Raw genomic sequence first — 17905 nt, forward strand, 5'->3', positions numbered from 1 at the left:
AATAATCTTCAAGGGTGGCAGTTATTTCCTGTCAGCCCACGAAAACACTGCTTCACCGTAGTAAAACTGCAAGTTCAGAAACATCACCCTGCCCCTCTCTCTTGAGAGTCACAAAATGGGGAAAGTGAACCAAGGAAGTTTATTATTGCAAATAAAGCACATTATTACAATGTTTAGCTCTTAGAATAATATACTGAGAATCTGACAAGGCAAATACTGGAATGAGTTTGGGTTGGACTCTGCTGGATTCCAGATCTCATTTAATACTTATCAGACTAGGATGGCAATTTTTAATACCATCCTAGAGTTTCTAAAATGAGACAAACATATTGGAATCCCAGGAAAAGAACCACGCAACATTATTTAGGATTTATTCACATTTATTCTATGCGAAGACCTGACCATGCTCTCTTAACGGTTTTCAACAGCACAAATTCCAAATCAACAGAAGAAGCCAGATAAAGAAGCATATTGTTGAATAGATGGAATTTTTATGTATGGATATCCTAACAAAAGAATATTTTTGGTGAGCCTGGTTAGCTGGTGATGAATTTGTACTGATCTTATGATAATTACACTCAGTGGATTTTATTTTATTTTAGAATTGTGTTATTTTTCTCCTGAATTTGTGAGACACCTTGAGCTTATGAGGGTAGTAGTGGAGTGTTTGGATTTAGCTCATACTTTTCAAGTAGTAGTTGAAGGCAAGTTATATTCAGGCACTCTACATTTATCCCTGTCCCTCAAGGGCTTAAAATTTAAGGGCCCCTTTTACTAAGCGACAGTAAGTCCAATGCAGGCTTACTGCTCGCTAAACAGGAAGTACCGCTGTGCTACAGCAGCAGCCTGGTGGTACTTCCCACCCTACCTGTGGTAAGGGCTCCCCCATAAAATTCTATATAGCGCAACCAAAATTACGTGTGCAAATCCGGTCATATTCTGGATTTGCATGCACAATTTAATTACCTTAACAAGTCAATCAGCACTGATAATTTCCAATTAACAAGCAATTATTGACATGGCATTAATTAGAATTTACGTGAACAAGTTGCTAAGCATATTCTATAAAATGGTACACATAAATTCTAATGCGTGCTTCCAAATAGGGAGCATGGCTATGGGTGTGGAATGGGCGGGTCATAGGCATTCTGAAAAATTACACACAGAATTATAGAATACACCTGCTCTAAAGGTTTATAGACCGCTATTAAATGGACTTGGAAAAATTCCGCATTTTTAGGTATAACTTGTCTGGAATGTTTTTACGTTTGGGGAGCGTGCCAGGTGCCCTTGACCTGGATTGGCCACTGTCGGTGACAGGATGCTGGGCTAGATGGACCTTTGGTCTTTCCCAGTATGGCACTACTTATGTACTTATGTACTTATGTGCCTAACTTAAACGCCGGTATTTACATCAAGTTTCACTTGGTGTAAATGGATGTGCCTAGAGTTAGGCACTGGAATGGCCACTAGGCATATTCTATAAACCTGCTAGGTATATAGCGCGGTTTATAGAATATGCCTAGGAGGAAATTTTTTTCAATGCCGATTTTTCAGGCACCATATATAGAATCTAGTCCCAGATATAGAATTTGAGGGTTTGTCTTTTATCTTGCTCATGGCTAAGTGATTCCTCCTCTTTTGTATTTGCTGAGCTAGCAATTTCCCTTTTTTTATTCCCTTTAGGTGTAATAATTCTGTTTGGAACAGTGAAACAACTTTTCAATGTCATCAATCTGTACAGTTTTGAGCTCCTGGCTAGCTACAGACATCTATACGCCTTTCTTAGCCTGGACTTTTTGAGTGGAATTTTATAAAGGTTTTCCCATCAAAGTTAATTTTATGCACAGAAGATGACTTTTATATAATTAGGCAACTGTTCATGCCAGGGGCGTAGCCAGACCTGCCATTTTTGGTGGGCCCAGAGTTAACCTGGGTGGGCCCTTCTCACCCACACCCCCATACTTACATACAATACAGTTTTATATAACCTTCCCCTCCGTCCTTGCATCCCTTTCTCTTTCCTTCCATCCTCTCTGCTCCTACTCACATGTCTTCATCTTTCTCCCTCTCCTCTGCCCCAGACCCAGCACCTGCTCCTCCCCCCTCCCTACCCATGGCCCGGCTTCTGCCCATCTCTCTCTGAAACCCCCCAGGGTCTATGTCAGGGCTGTCGCCAGTGGTGATTTCTATAGGCAACCTGTGCTAGCCTTGCAGGCTTCCCTCTACTGTGTCCCTGTCAGTGAAGGAACAGGAAATGACATCATCGAGGGTAGGGCATGGTAGAGGGAAGCCTGCAGGGCCGACATATGCTGCCTATAGGAATAGCCACAAGTGACAGCTTTGAGATAGACCTGGGGGGGGGGGGGCAGGAGATGGGGTTCAGAACGAGACAGGCATAAACTGTGCCATGATCAGAGAAGAGGAAGGGAGAGAGGAGTGTGAGATGCCACCACTGAGGTGCTTTGGGGGCCATATGGGCCACTAGACTAGATAGGACTGAGGCAAGAATGGGTGGGCCTGTGCCCACCCAGGCCCACCCGTAGCTACACCACTGGTTAATGCATATATAAGTAAGCACACCTACCAATTACTTGTGCTTAGACATGACTCATGCATAACTGCTCTGTGGGTGTAGCTTGAGTGATGTATGTATGTATGCACACTTTTTCATTAACTTCAAAGATGTAAATTTATGGGCTTCAATTTGCTCGCTGCTGGGCTGGTTCTCAGACCCTATTTTATAAAGGCACATAGGCACCTATACTACTTTTATAAAATAAGTTTAAATAGGTGCATACTTGTACTTTAACATAGGTGACCTGTTATAAAATTACCCCCTTTATTTGTCTGGTCCAGCTGTAGTATGTGCAACTCCTTTTGTTTCTGCTTTTAGACCCGGTAGGATGACCAGTAGATGCAATCATTTCTCCTCTCAGCACAGTTTTGAGGGTTTCCCATCATTTACAGAATGTCTCAACTGAAAGTCAGCAGTAGAATAGAGATCATTTGTAGAAAGTTAACATTATACAACAAGGAGAGAGAGAGAGAGAGAGAGAGAGAGAGAGAGAGAGAGAGAGATTCTGAGCAGATAAGATATTCACAAACACGACATGTCACACTAATGACTTGGAGCAAAGGAAATCGTCTGTTCAGTCATATGTGTTATGCTTTTGACAAAAGCTAGTGTAATATTTCCTGTGGGGTTCAACACTTTCTAAATGTCTTGAAGATGTAGCTAGTTCTAGAGCTCCATAAGAGTAACCACAATGTTATGTGTGATCAAGGTCCCAGATCTACTGTTATCTGGGTCTGTGCAGAACTCCAGTCTCTACCTGCAAAGATGGGCATCTGAGGCAATTACTTTACACAGGGCCTCAAAGAAGTGAAATTACCACACATGAGCACTATACATGTTACCCCAAATTAATTTTTAAGTCTGTGTAATTTGAAAATTAGAATCTACCACCCCAGAGTACTAAAGACTGTCTGTTCTACTAGTGGAAGAAATGTATCTATTAACAAATTTACCCCCATTTTTCAAGAATTACAAAATGCATAAATCATTTGTTCTATTCAATCCTTATTCTTGAATCAATTAACCACATCTCCTCCAACAGGGCGACCTGTGCCCTTTTCTAACAGAGGATACAGGAAGACACCCCATAGATTTTGAGTAACATTATGACTACCTGTACTGTTTTGTCTAGCATGACTGATGACTGACCTAAGAGACCCAAGTAGGCACATCTGGAAGCCAGATTCGTGTGACAAAGTGTAATTGGAAATTAAAACTGAACACTAAATACAATTAGTATTCATAGAGTGATCTGTTTTCAATGTTTTGTTCCTCCCAAAACATAAGCCCCCTAAACACCCCCCCCAACCCAAATGCGAGTGTTACAGAGAACAAAAGGAGTTTGGTATGATCTGTAAGGACTACCTCTCCCCCCCCCTCCCAACACAGACACATGCTGGAAAAACAGACCACAGTAAATTGAAAAACAGCCTGGCAGCACATAACTGCACAAAACCTGCTCCTTATATAACACCCCAAATCTGGGAGGAAAAAAAAAAGACACCAATTGGATTTCAGCCCACATATAGTAACATCCCTCAACCAAAACTACTTTTAATCCTTCAGCAATCCAAACAAACCCAATTAAGCCCTTTTTCTTGCTCACTCATCCAGTGGGGTAGCTATGTGGGGCCAGGGGGGCCGGGGCCCCCATAGATTTGGCCCTGGACCCCCCTGCCGATGACCCTCTCGACCCCCCCTCCCACCGCCAACCCGCCGTCGCCTGCCTTTGCTGGCGGGGGACCCCAACCCCCGCCAGCCGAGGTCCTCTTCTTCCCGCGCAAGGCTTCCTTCTGTAGGACGTCAGAAACAGAAGGAAGCCTTTTGTGAGAAGAAGAGGACCTCGGCTGGTGGGGGTTGGGGTCCCCCTCCAGCAAAGGTAGGCGATGGCGGGTTGGCGGCAGGAGGGGGGGTCGAGAGGGTTGGCAGCGGCGGGGGGGGGGAGGGGGGCAAAGTTGGTGGTGTTGGCAATGGCGGGGGGGGGGGGGTCGGCGGTGCCGGGGGGGCTAAAATGTGCCCCCTTACCTCAGGCTCTGGACCCCCCTCCCGCCGAAGTCTGGCTACGCTCCTGCACTCATCTCTCCTTGATTCCTTTAAACTCATCATTCAAGATTGGTCGCCTTTTTTCCTAGAGTACATGCCTTCATACACTGCTATCTCACTTAGGGGTCCTTTTACAAAGGCACGTTAGGCTCTATGCCCGTGAAGCGTGAGCTGAAATGATACTACCGCCAGGCTACCGCACCCCTGGTGGTAATTTCAGATTTGCCGTGTGCCCATAATGCCTGGATGATTTATTTCTTCCCATGTGCAGCGTTTCCGACGGTAATCATCAGTTGGTGTGTGCCAACCAGTCACCACGCATGTAGTGCGTGAGCCCTTACTGCTAGATCAGTGGGTCACGTTAAGGGCTCAGGCTGGTTTTAGGCGCGCACTGGTTTCAGTTTTACCGCATGCCCTTTTCCCGTCCCATTAAAAAAAGCCCCCTTTTGAAGATGTGGTAAAAACTGGCCTGGCGCGCCCTAAACACATGTCTACACTACCGCAGGCCACTTTTTACCACGGCTTAGTAAAAGGACCCCTTAAATGGTCCCAAACATTTTTCTGCAGGAGAATAACCATAGATAAATTCTCAAGTAACCAATACATGCTGCATGAATACAAATGCATTAAACTTATCTTGCAACAACTTAGATCTAAACGGACCATCAGTGGCGCTATATTTCACATGAGTACTTAAACTTTATAGTGCTTATGGCTCACTATCTTTATCATAGGTCCTACTAATTTTTATGAATTTTGTATCAAAATCATTTTTAATTTTTAAATAGCTTCTTTCCCAATTCATCTAATGCAAATTTTGTAGCTCTTCAAATGTCAAAAAAAGCTCAGAACACATCTATATATATAAAAGGCACTTTGAAGCCTCAAGCCAAGCCGGAAACTTAAGGCGCCCGAGATATCCAGTTTGGCCTGCAGGCTCCAGTCACTGTAGCTCCGCCCTTGCGTCAAAACGCGATGATGTTGAGGGCGGGGCGGCCCTCGCGTCAAAACGCGAAGACGTTGAGGGCGGGCGGCCCTCGCAACCACGTCACTGAGGGACGAAGGGACGAAGAGGAGAGGTGTGCAACTCGGAACGGAGGCACGGAGGAGGTGTATGCAACTCGGGAGGGAGGACGGGGGGGGGGGGGATTACCCTGCTAGCGCCCGTTTCATTTTTGCCAGAAACGGGCATTTCTTACTAGTATCTTAATATTATTGTGATCAGCTGTAAATGGGATGCGCCACAGGAAAGGCCCAGGCAGGGCCAGACAGAGGCAGCCTGTTTCAATTGCTGCCTCTGCTGAGGACCCATACATGTTTTGAGGACCATGAGGAGGAGTGGGTAAGAGAGATACTGAGCTGCATGGGAATGAGAGGGGGTGGAGAGACGCCAGCCCGTGGACAGGGGTGGTGGTGGCTAAGAAAGGTAGAGATGCCAGATTTGCAGGAATGGAAAGGGGTTCAGCACAATCAAACTAACAAAACACACTGTAGTAGGCCAGTATTCTCAAAAGTCCATGAAGATTGTTAATATTCCACATAACAATTATTTGTAATCAGCAATTATTTTAAACAAGTTTTTTTTCTCTTTCTCTCTCTCTCTCTCCTATCTGGAGTAGGAAGAGCCTCAGAAAATGGGGTATCTTTGTTTCAATACTGCTTGCGCCCCACTTCTCAATCATCAGCACAAAAACCTCCCCAGTTTTTATAATTCTATCAAGGACATGCAGCTTCTTCAAAATAATTAGCTCTCATAGGTGGGAGGTGTGTCACAAAAATTTAGGTGTAGACAGCAAGTCTGTTTTTCTTTTACAACCGTCTGTGCCTGCAAGCTGGGGAGACCAGCAATCTTGGGAGTCAGGTTCTTGAAATCCCCGTAACTGATCCCTATTTCTGCTTCTCCACTACCCCCAATAATAACTGCTGCTTCTAGCCCCAACTGAAAATGTTGCAGGTCTGCTGTCCATAAATTCTGCTTGCTTTATAGTTTCTTAGTAGCATATTTGCAGGATTTAGTGTTGCTTCACAGCATCTGGTAGTGATTTGTGCTGCTATTACTGAGGTAACACTAGAATTCTTGTATGACAAGTGAGAAATCAGGGACTGATGTTTTGCATACAGCTTTTTGAATTGGGATATGCAAATTCATACAAAACTTACAGTTAAACATTGAAATATTTAGGTGTGTTTTGTTCAGCTGTGAATTTTAGCATTCGGTGTGTCACATACATGAACCTTGTTTGTCATATTCATGGAGGCAGGTTGCATGTTGTTTGTATACAGTATTCAGTGCTTGTGCTTTTAAGATAAGAAATTGTGCCCTTACAAATCTATGCAATTTTGTACTTCTCTCTGATGGGCTCCTTCAGAGCACATGTAGGAGGAAATATATTTTCACTCAACGAATAGTTAAGCTCTGGAACTCTTTGCCGGAGGAGGTGGTAACAACGGTTAGTGTATCTGGGTTTCAAAAAGGTTTGGACAAATTCCTGGAGGAAAAGTCCATAGTCTGCTATTGAGACAGACATAGGAAGCAACTGTTTGCCCTGGGATTTGTAGTATGGAGTGTTGCCACAATTTGGGTTTCTGCCAGGTACTTGTGACCTGGCTTGGCCACTGTTTGGAAAACAGGATACTGGGATAGGTAGACCATTGGTCTGACCCAGTATGGCTACTCTTATGTTCTCTTATGTACTACTACTACTACTTACTACTACTTAACATTTCTAAAGCGCTACCAGGGTTACACAGCGCTGTACAATTTAACACAGAGGACAGTCTCTGCTCAAAGGAGCTTACAATCTAAAGGACAAAAAGTGCAGTCAATCAAATTGGGGCAGTCTAGATTTCCTGAATAGAAGTATAATGGTTAGGTGCCGAAGGCGACATTGAAGAGGTGGGCTTTGAGCAAGGATTTGACGATGGACAGGGAGTTTATTCCAAGCATAGGGTGAGGCGAGGCAGAAAGGGCGGAGCCTGAAGTTGGCGGTGGTGGAGAAGGGTACTGAGAGGAGGGATTTGTCCTGTGAGCGGAGGTTACGGGTAGGAGCGTAAGGGGAGATGAGGGTAGAGAGGTAATGAGGGGCTGCAGATTGAGTGCATTTGTAGGTAAGTAGGAGAAGCTTGAACTATATCGGAAGCCAGTGAAGTGACTTGAGGAGAGGAGTGATATGAGCATATCGGTCTAGGTGCAAGATAAGACGCACAGCAGAGTTCTGAACGGATTGAAGGGGGGATAGATGGTTAAGTGGGAGGCCAGTGAGGAGTAGGTTGCAGTAGTCACGGCGAGAGGTAATGAGAGAGCGGATGAGAGTTCGGGTGGTGTGCTCAGAGAGGAAAGGGCGAATTTTGCTGATGTTATAGAGAAAGAAGCGACAGGTCTTGGCTGTCTGCTGGATATGCGCAAAGAAGGAGAGGGAGGAGTCGAAGATGACTCCGAGGTTGCGGGCAGATGAGGGTGTTATCAACTGAAATAGAGAGGGAGGGAGAGGAGAAGTGGGTTTGGGTGGAAAGACAATGAGCTCGGTCTTGGCCATGTTCAGTTTCAGGTGGTGGTTGGACATCCAGGCAGCAATGTCGGATAAGCAGGCCGATACTTTGGCCTGGGTTTCCGCAGTGATGTCTGGTGTGGAGAGATAAAGCTGGGTGTCGTCAGCATAAAGATGATATTGGAAACCATGAGATGAGATCAGCGAGCCCAGGGAAGAGGTGTAGATTGAGAAAAGAAGGGGTCCAAGGACAGATCCCTGAGGAACTCCAACAGAGAGCTCCCTATGGTTTATGGGAGGTTTCCTATTGGTTGCTTGCCTTCTAGCATACTGGACTAGCAGTGTCCCCTTTTTCTTTCCTTCACCTCTGAAAGCATGGTAGAAGCAGTTCTCTGACATAGCAAGCAGTGCATGCAGTGGTGTGCTGGAGCCGGCTCGCATCGGCTCGCCAGAGCCATTAGTTAGATTTTTCAGAATTTGGGGAGCTGGTTGTTAAAGTAGCCACTTTGGTAGCCACTTTAACAACTAGCTACCAAAATTTGGGCTTGGGTACTCTCCTGGGGTCCTGTAACTTAGGCATCTTCTCAACCCCCCCTTCCTCTCTTTGCTCGGTCTCTTTGTCCCCCTCCCCCTCCCCCCCCACCCCCCCACACACACCTTCTTTCCTCTTCTTTTTCTACCACCAGTGCAGTGATTAATTTTTTTTTAACAGTGTAGGCACACGTTGGCAGGAACAGGTTGTTTCAGCCAATCCTGGAGGCCTTCCTTCAGCCCCCGGGAGCGGGACAGGCTGAAGGAAGACCTCTGAGATTGGCTGAAGCAGCCTGCTTCCTGATGTGTGCCAGCACTGCTTAAAAAGATGAATTGTGGCAGAAAAAGAGGCAAGGAGGTGCGGGTGAGCTGCTCTATTTATGTTGTGGTTCTTTATTGTTGGTAGCATGGGCGTAGTTTTGGGGTCGAAGGGGGCATTGCTCCCCCCAAACACTGCTGAACCGGGTGCCTCCTTCATCTTCCCCTTCCCTATGTGCCCCAGCATAAATTCCTTTTGTCTCCTCTGGCTCCCCCACCTCCCACAACCCGTTTCTTTCCTTCCCTCCCGCTTCAAACCCACGACTCCTTCCCATAGCAGTTTTGACTTCTGAGCACTAAACAGAAAAAGTGCTGCCAGTACAGAGCTGCATGTTGCAATGCCAGGCTCTGCTGGCCCAGAACCTTCCCCTGTGACACACTTCCTGCTGCCACAGGGGAGGTTCTGGCAGAGTCTGGCTGTGACTGATGCACCACATGGCTCTGTACCAGCAGATCTTTTTCTTTTTAGTGCTCAGAACTGCTGCGGGAAGGAGCCGTGGGTTTGAAGGGGGCCGGGCCAGGCTGTGGGGGCCAGGTTGCAGGTTTGAAGCAGGAAGCATGGAACTGGGGGTAGACCATGGGAGGTAGGGGAGCCCAAGGAGGTTAAGATTGAGAACAGGAGACCTATGAGCTTCTCTATCCACGTTCTTTATTGTTGGTAGCATTTTTATTTGATTTCAGTTATATTTTTAAACATGCCTGCTTGTGCACAGATGTACACAGAGGAAGTATTGGTTTCATCCAGTGGTGTGCTGGAGCCGGCTCGCACCGGCTCGCAAGAGCCGCTTGTTAAATTTTGACAGCTCTTGCGAGCCGGTTGTTGTTGGGGGCGAGCCGGCTCCATTGCGGGAGGTAAGCATGGCAGGTCGGCGCCATCACAGGCCATGCTTACCTCCCCTGCCGCTCCGAAGCATGTCCTAAGATGTCCTTCGCTCCCACCCTCCCCTCCCGCTCCCCTCCGTCTTTTTTTAATTACCTCAGTCGAAGCGCGCGCCATTTAAAGCCCTGCTGCGTGCTGGCCGTCTCCAGGCTTCCCCTGCTTGATTCGGATGATGTTCGTGCCTTAGTCCCGCCTTCATTCTGACGTCATTTCCTTTTTTCGCGAAGGCAGGACTAAGGCACGAACATCATCCGAATCAAGCAGGGGAAGCCTGGAGACGGCCAGTACGCAGCAGGGCTTTAAATGGCGCACGCTTCGACGGAGGTAATTAAAAAAAGACGGAGGGGAGCGGGAGGGGAGGGGAGGGTGGGAGCGAAGGACATCTTTGGACATGCTTTGGAGCGGCAGGGGAGGGAGGAGAATCGCTGGATGGGTAGAGGGGGGCAGGGGAGAGACCTGCTCGGCATGGGTGGGTAGAGGGGGGCAGGGGAGAGACTTGCTGGGCATGGGTGGGTAGAGGGGGGGCAGGGGAGAGGCTTGCTGGGCATGGGTGGGTAGAGGGGGGCAGGGGAGAGACTTGCTGGGCATGGGTGGGTAGAGGGCGGCAGGGGAGAGACTTGCTGGGCATGGGTGCGTAGAGGGGGGCAGGGGAGAGACCTGCTGGGCATGGGTGGGTAGAGGGGGGTAGGGGAGAGAAGAGAATTGCTGGGTATGGATGGATAGAGAGGGGCAGGGGAGAGAGGACAGTTTCAGGACATGGATGGAGGGGAGAGCAAGAGAAATTCTGGACATGGATGGAGGGGAGGGAAGGGAGAGAGAAGAAATGCTGGACATGGAGGGAAGATAGAGGAAGGAGATTAGATGAGGGAAAAGGAAGTGAGGAGAGAAACTGCACATGGATGGAGAAAATAGGCAGAAGTTGGATCCACTGTACAGTCAAGTCTGCAGAGGACCAGAAATGAAGAAGAAAGGAGGAAAGAAAAGAAATAAATGGAAAGGAAGCCCTGGAAACGGAGTCAAGGGAACAGATAGAGAGCAGCAGGATCAGATACTGGACCAGCATGATCAGAGAAACAAAGTCACCAGACAACAAAGGTAGAAAAAAATTAATTTTATTTTCATTATAGTGTTTGGAATATGTCCACTTTGAGAATCAGGTGCTGAACGTTAAAAGTTTATATTTATTTACTTATTTATGGCATTTTATCCCATATTAAACATGAATTAGGTTGGAACCTGGGATAATTTAATTTTTTTTTCCTGGAGAGAGTAATGTGTTGGCCGCCCCCCCCCCCCCCCCCCCCCCCCGGAGTATAGCCAGCTCTGCAATTTTTTGGGGGGGGCGCAGAGCTGGGTGGGGGGCGCAGTGGTGGACGGGGGGCGCAGAGGTGGATGGGGGGGGCCGAGGTGGATGGGGGGGGCCGAGGTGGATGGGGGGGGCGCGCCGAGGTGGACCATGGAGAGAGCCTGTTGTTAAAAATTTACCAGCACACCACTGGTTTCATCGGTTATAGTAGTATTGTGTCATTTCGAGGGGCTGGTTATAGGGACTCCCTGTGTTTGTGCTGAGATGTTTTCACCTAATAAAGGGCCACCAAAACAGACAACGTTATGAGAATCAGGTGCTTAACAATCAGACTTACTATTTATAAGTACAATTTTTAAAAATTAATTAGGTTAAAACCTAGGAGCATTTAACATCTCTCTTTTTTTTTTCCTGTGCCTACATTAAAAAAAAAAATTACGTGTGGGAACTTGCTCTTTTTGTTTTGTGGATTGCAGGGGTATATTATAAAAACGTACTTGCCTATTTGTATTACTACTATTTAAGAACATAACAACATAAAAGTAGGCATACTGGGTCAGACCAGTGGTCTATCTACCCAGTATCCTGTTTTCCACACAGTGGCCAAGCCATGTCACAAGTACCTGGCAGAAACCCAAATTGTGGCAACACTCCATGCTACAAATGCCAGGGCAAGCAGTTAGTTCCCATGTCTGTCTCAGTAGCAAACTATGGTCTTTTCCTCCAGAAATTTGTCCAAACCTTTTTTAAACCCAGATACGCCAACTGCCGTTACCACCTATTCTGGCAAAGAGTTCCAGAGCTTAACTATTCGTTGAGTGAAAAAATATTTCCTCCTATTTGTTTTAACAGTATTTCCATGTAATTTCCTCAAGTGTCCCCTAGTCTTTGTACTCTTGGAACAAGTGAAAAATTGATTTACTTCTACTTGTTCTATACCACTCAGGATTTTTAGACCTCAATCATCTCCCCTCATCAGTCTCTTTTCTAAGCTGAAGAGCCCTAACCTCTTTAGCCTTTCCTCATATGAGAGGAGTTCCATCCCCTTTATCATTTTGATCGCTCTTCTTTGAACCTTTTCTAATTCCGCTATATCTTTTTTGAAATATGGTGACCAGAACTGAATGCAATACTCCAGGTATTGAATAATGAGGGGAGGGTTTCCTTCATGCAGATGCTCTCTCCATAGTCAAAAGAATAACTCAAAAGAATAAAACCTTTCTTCCCAAAGGAAACTTTCCGTAGACTGGTACAATCAATGGTACTAAGCCAACTAGACTACTGCAATGCAATTTATGCCGGATGCAAATAACAAATCATTAAGAAACTCCAAACTGCACAAAACACAGCAGCCAGACTCATATTTGGAAAAATGAAATATGAAAACGCCAAACCCCTAAGAGAAAAACTACATTGGCTTCCACTAAGAGAACGCATTGTTTTCAAGGTCTGCACCTTGGTTCATAAGATCATACACGGTGAAGCTCCGGTGTATATGTCAGGCCTGATAGACCTACCAACCAGGAATTCTAATAGATTATCACGTATGTTCCTGAATCTTCACTACCCCAGCTGCAAAGGACTAAAATATAAATTAACATATGCATCCAGTTTCTCCTACATAAGCACGCAAATATGGAATGAATTACCAAAACCCATAAAAACAATGCATGACATGTATAATTTCCAAAAATTACTGAAAACCAACCTATTCAATAAGGCATACCACAAAGATCCATCCTAAATACCAGTAATTAAGTTATACCAGAACTATACAAAAGCAACTCTTTATTCCTGATTATTTAAGCTAATCAATCATGATTGAAGTTTAATCCAATTCCTTTTATTTCATATTATGAAAATGTACTTTCTTTATCTGAATACCTAACCCACTCTGTCATCTCCTTTATAACTATGTATTTCTTTCTTCCGGAATTGGTGATCACCATTGCGGAACAATGTACGCCACATTGAGCCTGCAAATAGGTGGGAAAATGTGGGATGCAAATGCTACAAATAAATAAATAGTCAATCTAAATGTGACCACATTGTTTGGTTCAGCATACTATTAGCCACCAAGTTCATACAAAGTTAATTATGTTCAATGGAAAATAAAACTGTTGGCTCAGGCTGGTTGCTATGTGAATATTCTATCACTCAGCAATTACATATTAAGGGCATTTGCTTTAAACTTTGTTTTAATTCATTTATCCAGTCCTTACATGTACATGGTTTTGCTTTTTAAACCCAAAAGTGAATCCTAAGGGTGGTTAAATAATTTGGTATAGACTGTGTTTCTGACTTTACTTGTTTTGGGTCCTGCTGATCTGTACATCTGCTGTCTGGAATTTCGGAAGATGGAAATGAGAAAATAATTATGTTTTGGATGTACTCTGTAGAAGTTGTTTACTTTTGCAATATGTGTATCGATGCCCGCAAGAAAAACCTCACTCATTGGCCTTCAATCTTCAGAATAGTGGTGGTAAATCCCCAGCTTTGAGATGGGCCACCCTTGGCATCTCTGAACTCCTTTACCTTTGCTGGCAGGGATACCAAGCCCCACCAGCCAAATAAATGGACTGTCCCTGCTCCTTGCTGCTTGTTTCTGGTGCTGAGCAGCATGCCAGGACTTCTTGAGCAAGTATGTGTGAGAATTCCTGGCATGCTGCTCAGAGCCAGAAACTCGCAGCGTGGAGCGGTGGTAGTCCATTTGGGGCTCGGCATTCCTGTCAGGTAAGGTATGCCTAGTGTGCCCACATGGGGGGGGGGGGGGGGAGGGAAGAGAGAGAGGAATGTTTTCCATTCCTAGTCCACCTCGGGCCCCCTCCCCCCAAATTGAAGAACTGGCTATGTCCTTAAAAAAGAGCCTGTTAAAAATTCCCCAGCGCACCACTGTGTCCATGCCTCCAAAATCACTCTAATTCCATCAAGTCCTTTTACCATTCTTAGTACCCAACCTATAACCTAGTATTTTACTGTACAGCATTACCTGAGTCTAGGGCACATTGGTTGAGAATGGACTCTGGTAGCAGAAGCTACAATACTTTTCAAGCAACAAAACTGTAAGTTATCTTCTTCTTGTTCAAGTTACTACATTAAAGAAGATTTGCTTAAGAACTGAGATTCTATCCTGGTGATGTTGTATATTTACAGTGCTAGGTTTAAACTGCATGCTAATCATTCCGGAAGTGAGGTAGAAGAACAGTGATAAGGCTTGCCTGAACATTACAGATGTGTCATAACAGAAAAAAGGTTAAGAACCACTGGATTAGAGAGAGGGCTCACCTCCAGTCTGAATGCTTTCCTGAAGCCTGTATTGCTGCTGGGAGCAAAGGCTCTCCCAGGTGTGCAGCTCACCACCACTGGCATGCCATGTTGACAGCTCTGGTTCCTCTTCATATCCACAATGATACGGTCCCCCAGTTTACAACTGGAGACGTGAGCTTCATTGCCAGTACAGTTCACAGAGTATGGCCAGTACTTGAGCTTCCTCCGCTGACTAAGCATCCTATAAAAACACAAGAAATAAGAAAGAGAGAATGAGATCTTCAGTGTCAGGATCTCTGATGGAATGACAACTCAGAATTAGCAGCAAAACCACAACAGACTCTGTTGACTACTCCTGGAAATCAAAAAAATATCATAAATCAGTGGTTCCCAAACTCTAGATGAGCAGCACCAGTTGCAAAACAAGCTGCAGTCACTGCGGGGCTGGACTCTCCATATGCACAACTGACGGTCCTGCCCCTTGGATGTCACTTCCTGTTCTGGAGCACCACCGGCCTGCTTTGTGGTGACTGTAGCTTGCTTTGCCTGTTTGCTGCTGCTACTACTGGTCTAGAGAAGCAGCAGTGGCAGGCGTGTGTGTGTGTGGGGGGGGGGGGGGGAGATAGAAAAGGCAGATGCTGGATTGGGGGGAAACAGGAACTTAAGCTGGATGGAAGAGGGGGAGGGAAGGTGGGCAGAGGCTGGATAGAAGGGGAGAGAAGGTGGACAGAGACTGGCTGGAAGAGGGAAGAGAAAGAGGTCACATGTTGGATGTAAGGGGGAGAGGAGGGCAGATGCTGGATGGAAGGGGGAGTGAAGGAAGGAAAATGCTGAATGGAAAGGGGGAAAAGAAGGAGGGAATGTGTGGGAATGCCAGCATCAGTAGCTGAAGCATGCCCAGGGCCGTGCCAACCCGGTAAGCGGGGTAAGCACGGCAGGGGGGCGCTTGCCTTCAAGGGCGCCGCCGGCCGAGTCTGTGTTGTAAAATTAAAAAAAAATAAACCTCTTGGCGCCTATGTGCATGCGCTGCCTTCCCGTGCGCAGCGCTCAGCTGTTTGGCACCGCCCCCAGCTCTTCCACGCATGCGCCTGGAGCCGCGCAGGCAGGCAGTCCGAGTCCGACCGTCAGTGTAGTCCACCGTGCGCCGTCCGTCGAGTTATTGAGAGCGAGTCAGCGCAGCGAGTCGACGTCGACCAAACTTCGAAGGAGGACGAGGACTGGGTGTGTTGCCGATGCACGACGCCGTTGGAGTGAGGAGAGAAGAGCCGCTGCCGCATATATATATTATTTTTTGCTGACAACTATGGTAAGAACAGACATCGCCTATTCGCCTTGTTGTTTATTGATTACTGTAATGGCCTGGGCGGCTGGGGCCTACTTATGGGAAAAGAAAGTGCATTTGATTTGAAGGCCCTGCAGGTTGGGGGAACTGGGAGTGAACCAGCCAGCTGGGAAGAAAGGAAAGGCAAGGCAAGGAAATTTCGGGTGGGGGGGGGGGGGGGAGAGAACAAGCTAGAGTCAGGGAGGAAGGAGGAGGGGAAACTACAAGGGCACGAGGAAAGGAAGATAAGTTGATGGAACACAAAGGCAAAGAGGCAGGAAAAACAAGGCAAGGCAATTTCTGTCTGTTGGGGGGGGGGAGAACAAGCTAGAAGGAGGGGAGACTACAAGGGCACGAGGAAAGGAAGATAAGTTGATGGAACACAAAGGCAAAGAGGCAGGAAAAAACAAGGCAAGGCAATTTCTGTCTGTTGGGGGGGGGGAGAAAAAGCTAGAAGGAGGGGAGACTACAAGGGCACAAGGAAAGGAAGATAAGTTGATGGAACACAAATGCAAAGAGGCAGGAAAAACAAGGCAAGGCAATTTCTGTCTGTTGGGGGGGGGGAGAACAAGCTAGAAGGAGGGGAGACTACAAGGGCACGAAGAAAGGAAGATAAGCTGATGGAACAGAAAGGCAAAGAGGCAGACAGGAAAAAAAGCAAAGTGAGCCATTATCTCCCCCCCCCCCCCCCCCCCCCAAAAAAAATAGATGGCAAAATAGTACAAAATTTTATGAGCATCTTCATCGTAATACTAGCATGCCTTGTGAAAGGGTCCTTAGTGTTTATTTTATGAAAGGTACAACAGTGCCTATGTTGCTTTTTTTTATCTATCTATTTTTTATTTGTAGCATTTGTACCCCACATTTTCCCATCAATTTGCAGGCTCAATGTGGCTTCCATTTGCCGTAATGGCGATTGCCATTTCCGGGTAACAGAGTTACAAATGGTATAGCGTTAAGGTACATACATACATGATGACATTCATGGAACAGATCATGGTATATTTGTATACCATGTGCATACATACATGGTAAAGAAGAATACATTATGGTATTGCATAAAGGTTCCTGAGTAATAAAATGGATTGTGACATACATTAGGTCATCTGCTATAGAGAGATTCTATTCAACATGAGGTTTAAAGTGGTAGTGCTTAAATATAGGTAGCAAGGAGGGTAATCAATCATGTGATAGGCTGTCGGTTTTGTATGGATCTTGTGTAGTGTTATTATTTAGTATTTAAGATGGATGATTATGGTATGCCTTCTTGAAAAGATCTGTTTTCAGTAGCCTTTGGAAGATGGTTAGGTCTTGCATTGTTTTTATGGCCTTCAGTAGTGCGTTCCATAGCTGTGTGCAGATGTATGAGAAACTGGCTTTTAGAAAATTGAAAAAAAAAACGGGGGGAGGGGCAGGGGCGCCAACTGATAGTCTGCAGGGGGGCACCACAGACCCTTGGCACGGCCCTGAGCATGCCACCGATTTGCTCTGGAGCTCATTCCTCAGGTAATGGACTTCCTCAATTGGGCATCCCTGCAAGCAAAGGTAGGACTCTATGGCAGCGACAATGGCATTGGTGGCAGCGTAGGGGGGGGGGGGGGGTAGAGACCTGAGAGGAAATGTGTAGCCTAGGGGTGCTGTGACCTGAGAAAGTTTGGGAACCATTATCATAGACACATTTATTTTTCATGCTTGTCACTGTTAAGAGCACTCCAATAAAGATAAGTGACTTTGGTGTCCTTGTGAAATAAATTAAAGAATTATATATGTCTTAGAAGAATGGCATACAGCACTAAAAAAAATAAATAAGATAAATAAAGAAAAAAAATCACACAGGAGGTTTTTAGGCTGATGAGGAAGTTCGCCCGGCAAACTGAAATATTAAAAAACAGCCGAGCATCTGAAGCCTTTTCGTCCTTATAACAATGAAGAGTGAATGAAAAGTAAGGTTTAAGAGTGATAGAAGAAACTTGTTTGATCTGAATTTGGAATAATATGAGACTGAAAAGGGATAGATTTGGGAGTAACATAAGGCAATATTTCTTCATAGAAAGGATAACGAGTATATGAAACATCCTCCCAATAGAGGCCAATTTTTCCCCCCATTTTACATCATTGGTACTATCCCTGGAGAGGGAAGCAACACAAGCCCTTTAAAAATGATTTTTGTGTG

The 17905-nt window shown here is 45.8% G+C and overlaps 1 protein-coding gene across 1 annotated transcript in view; it reads right to left on the reverse strand.

Annotated features, from left to right (window-relative positions):
- Nucleotides 1-17905, reverse strand: part of LOXL2 (lysyl oxidase like 2) — a 186286-nt gene that overhangs the window by 60427 nt on the left and 107954 nt on the right. Inside the window, exon 5 of the mRNA XM_030201813.1 lies at nucleotides 14430-14652. Coding sequence (XP_030057673.1) covers nucleotides 14430-14652 — 223 coding nt within the window. The remainder of the gene's footprint in view (nucleotides 1-14429; nucleotides 14653-17905) is intronic.

This window comes from Microcaecilia unicolor, chromosome 4 (assembly GCF_901765095.1).
Source record: "Microcaecilia unicolor chromosome 4, aMicUni1.1, whole genome shotgun sequence".
Lineage (NCBI taxonomy): Eukaryota > Metazoa > Chordata > Amphibia > Gymnophiona > Siphonopidae > Microcaecilia > Microcaecilia unicolor.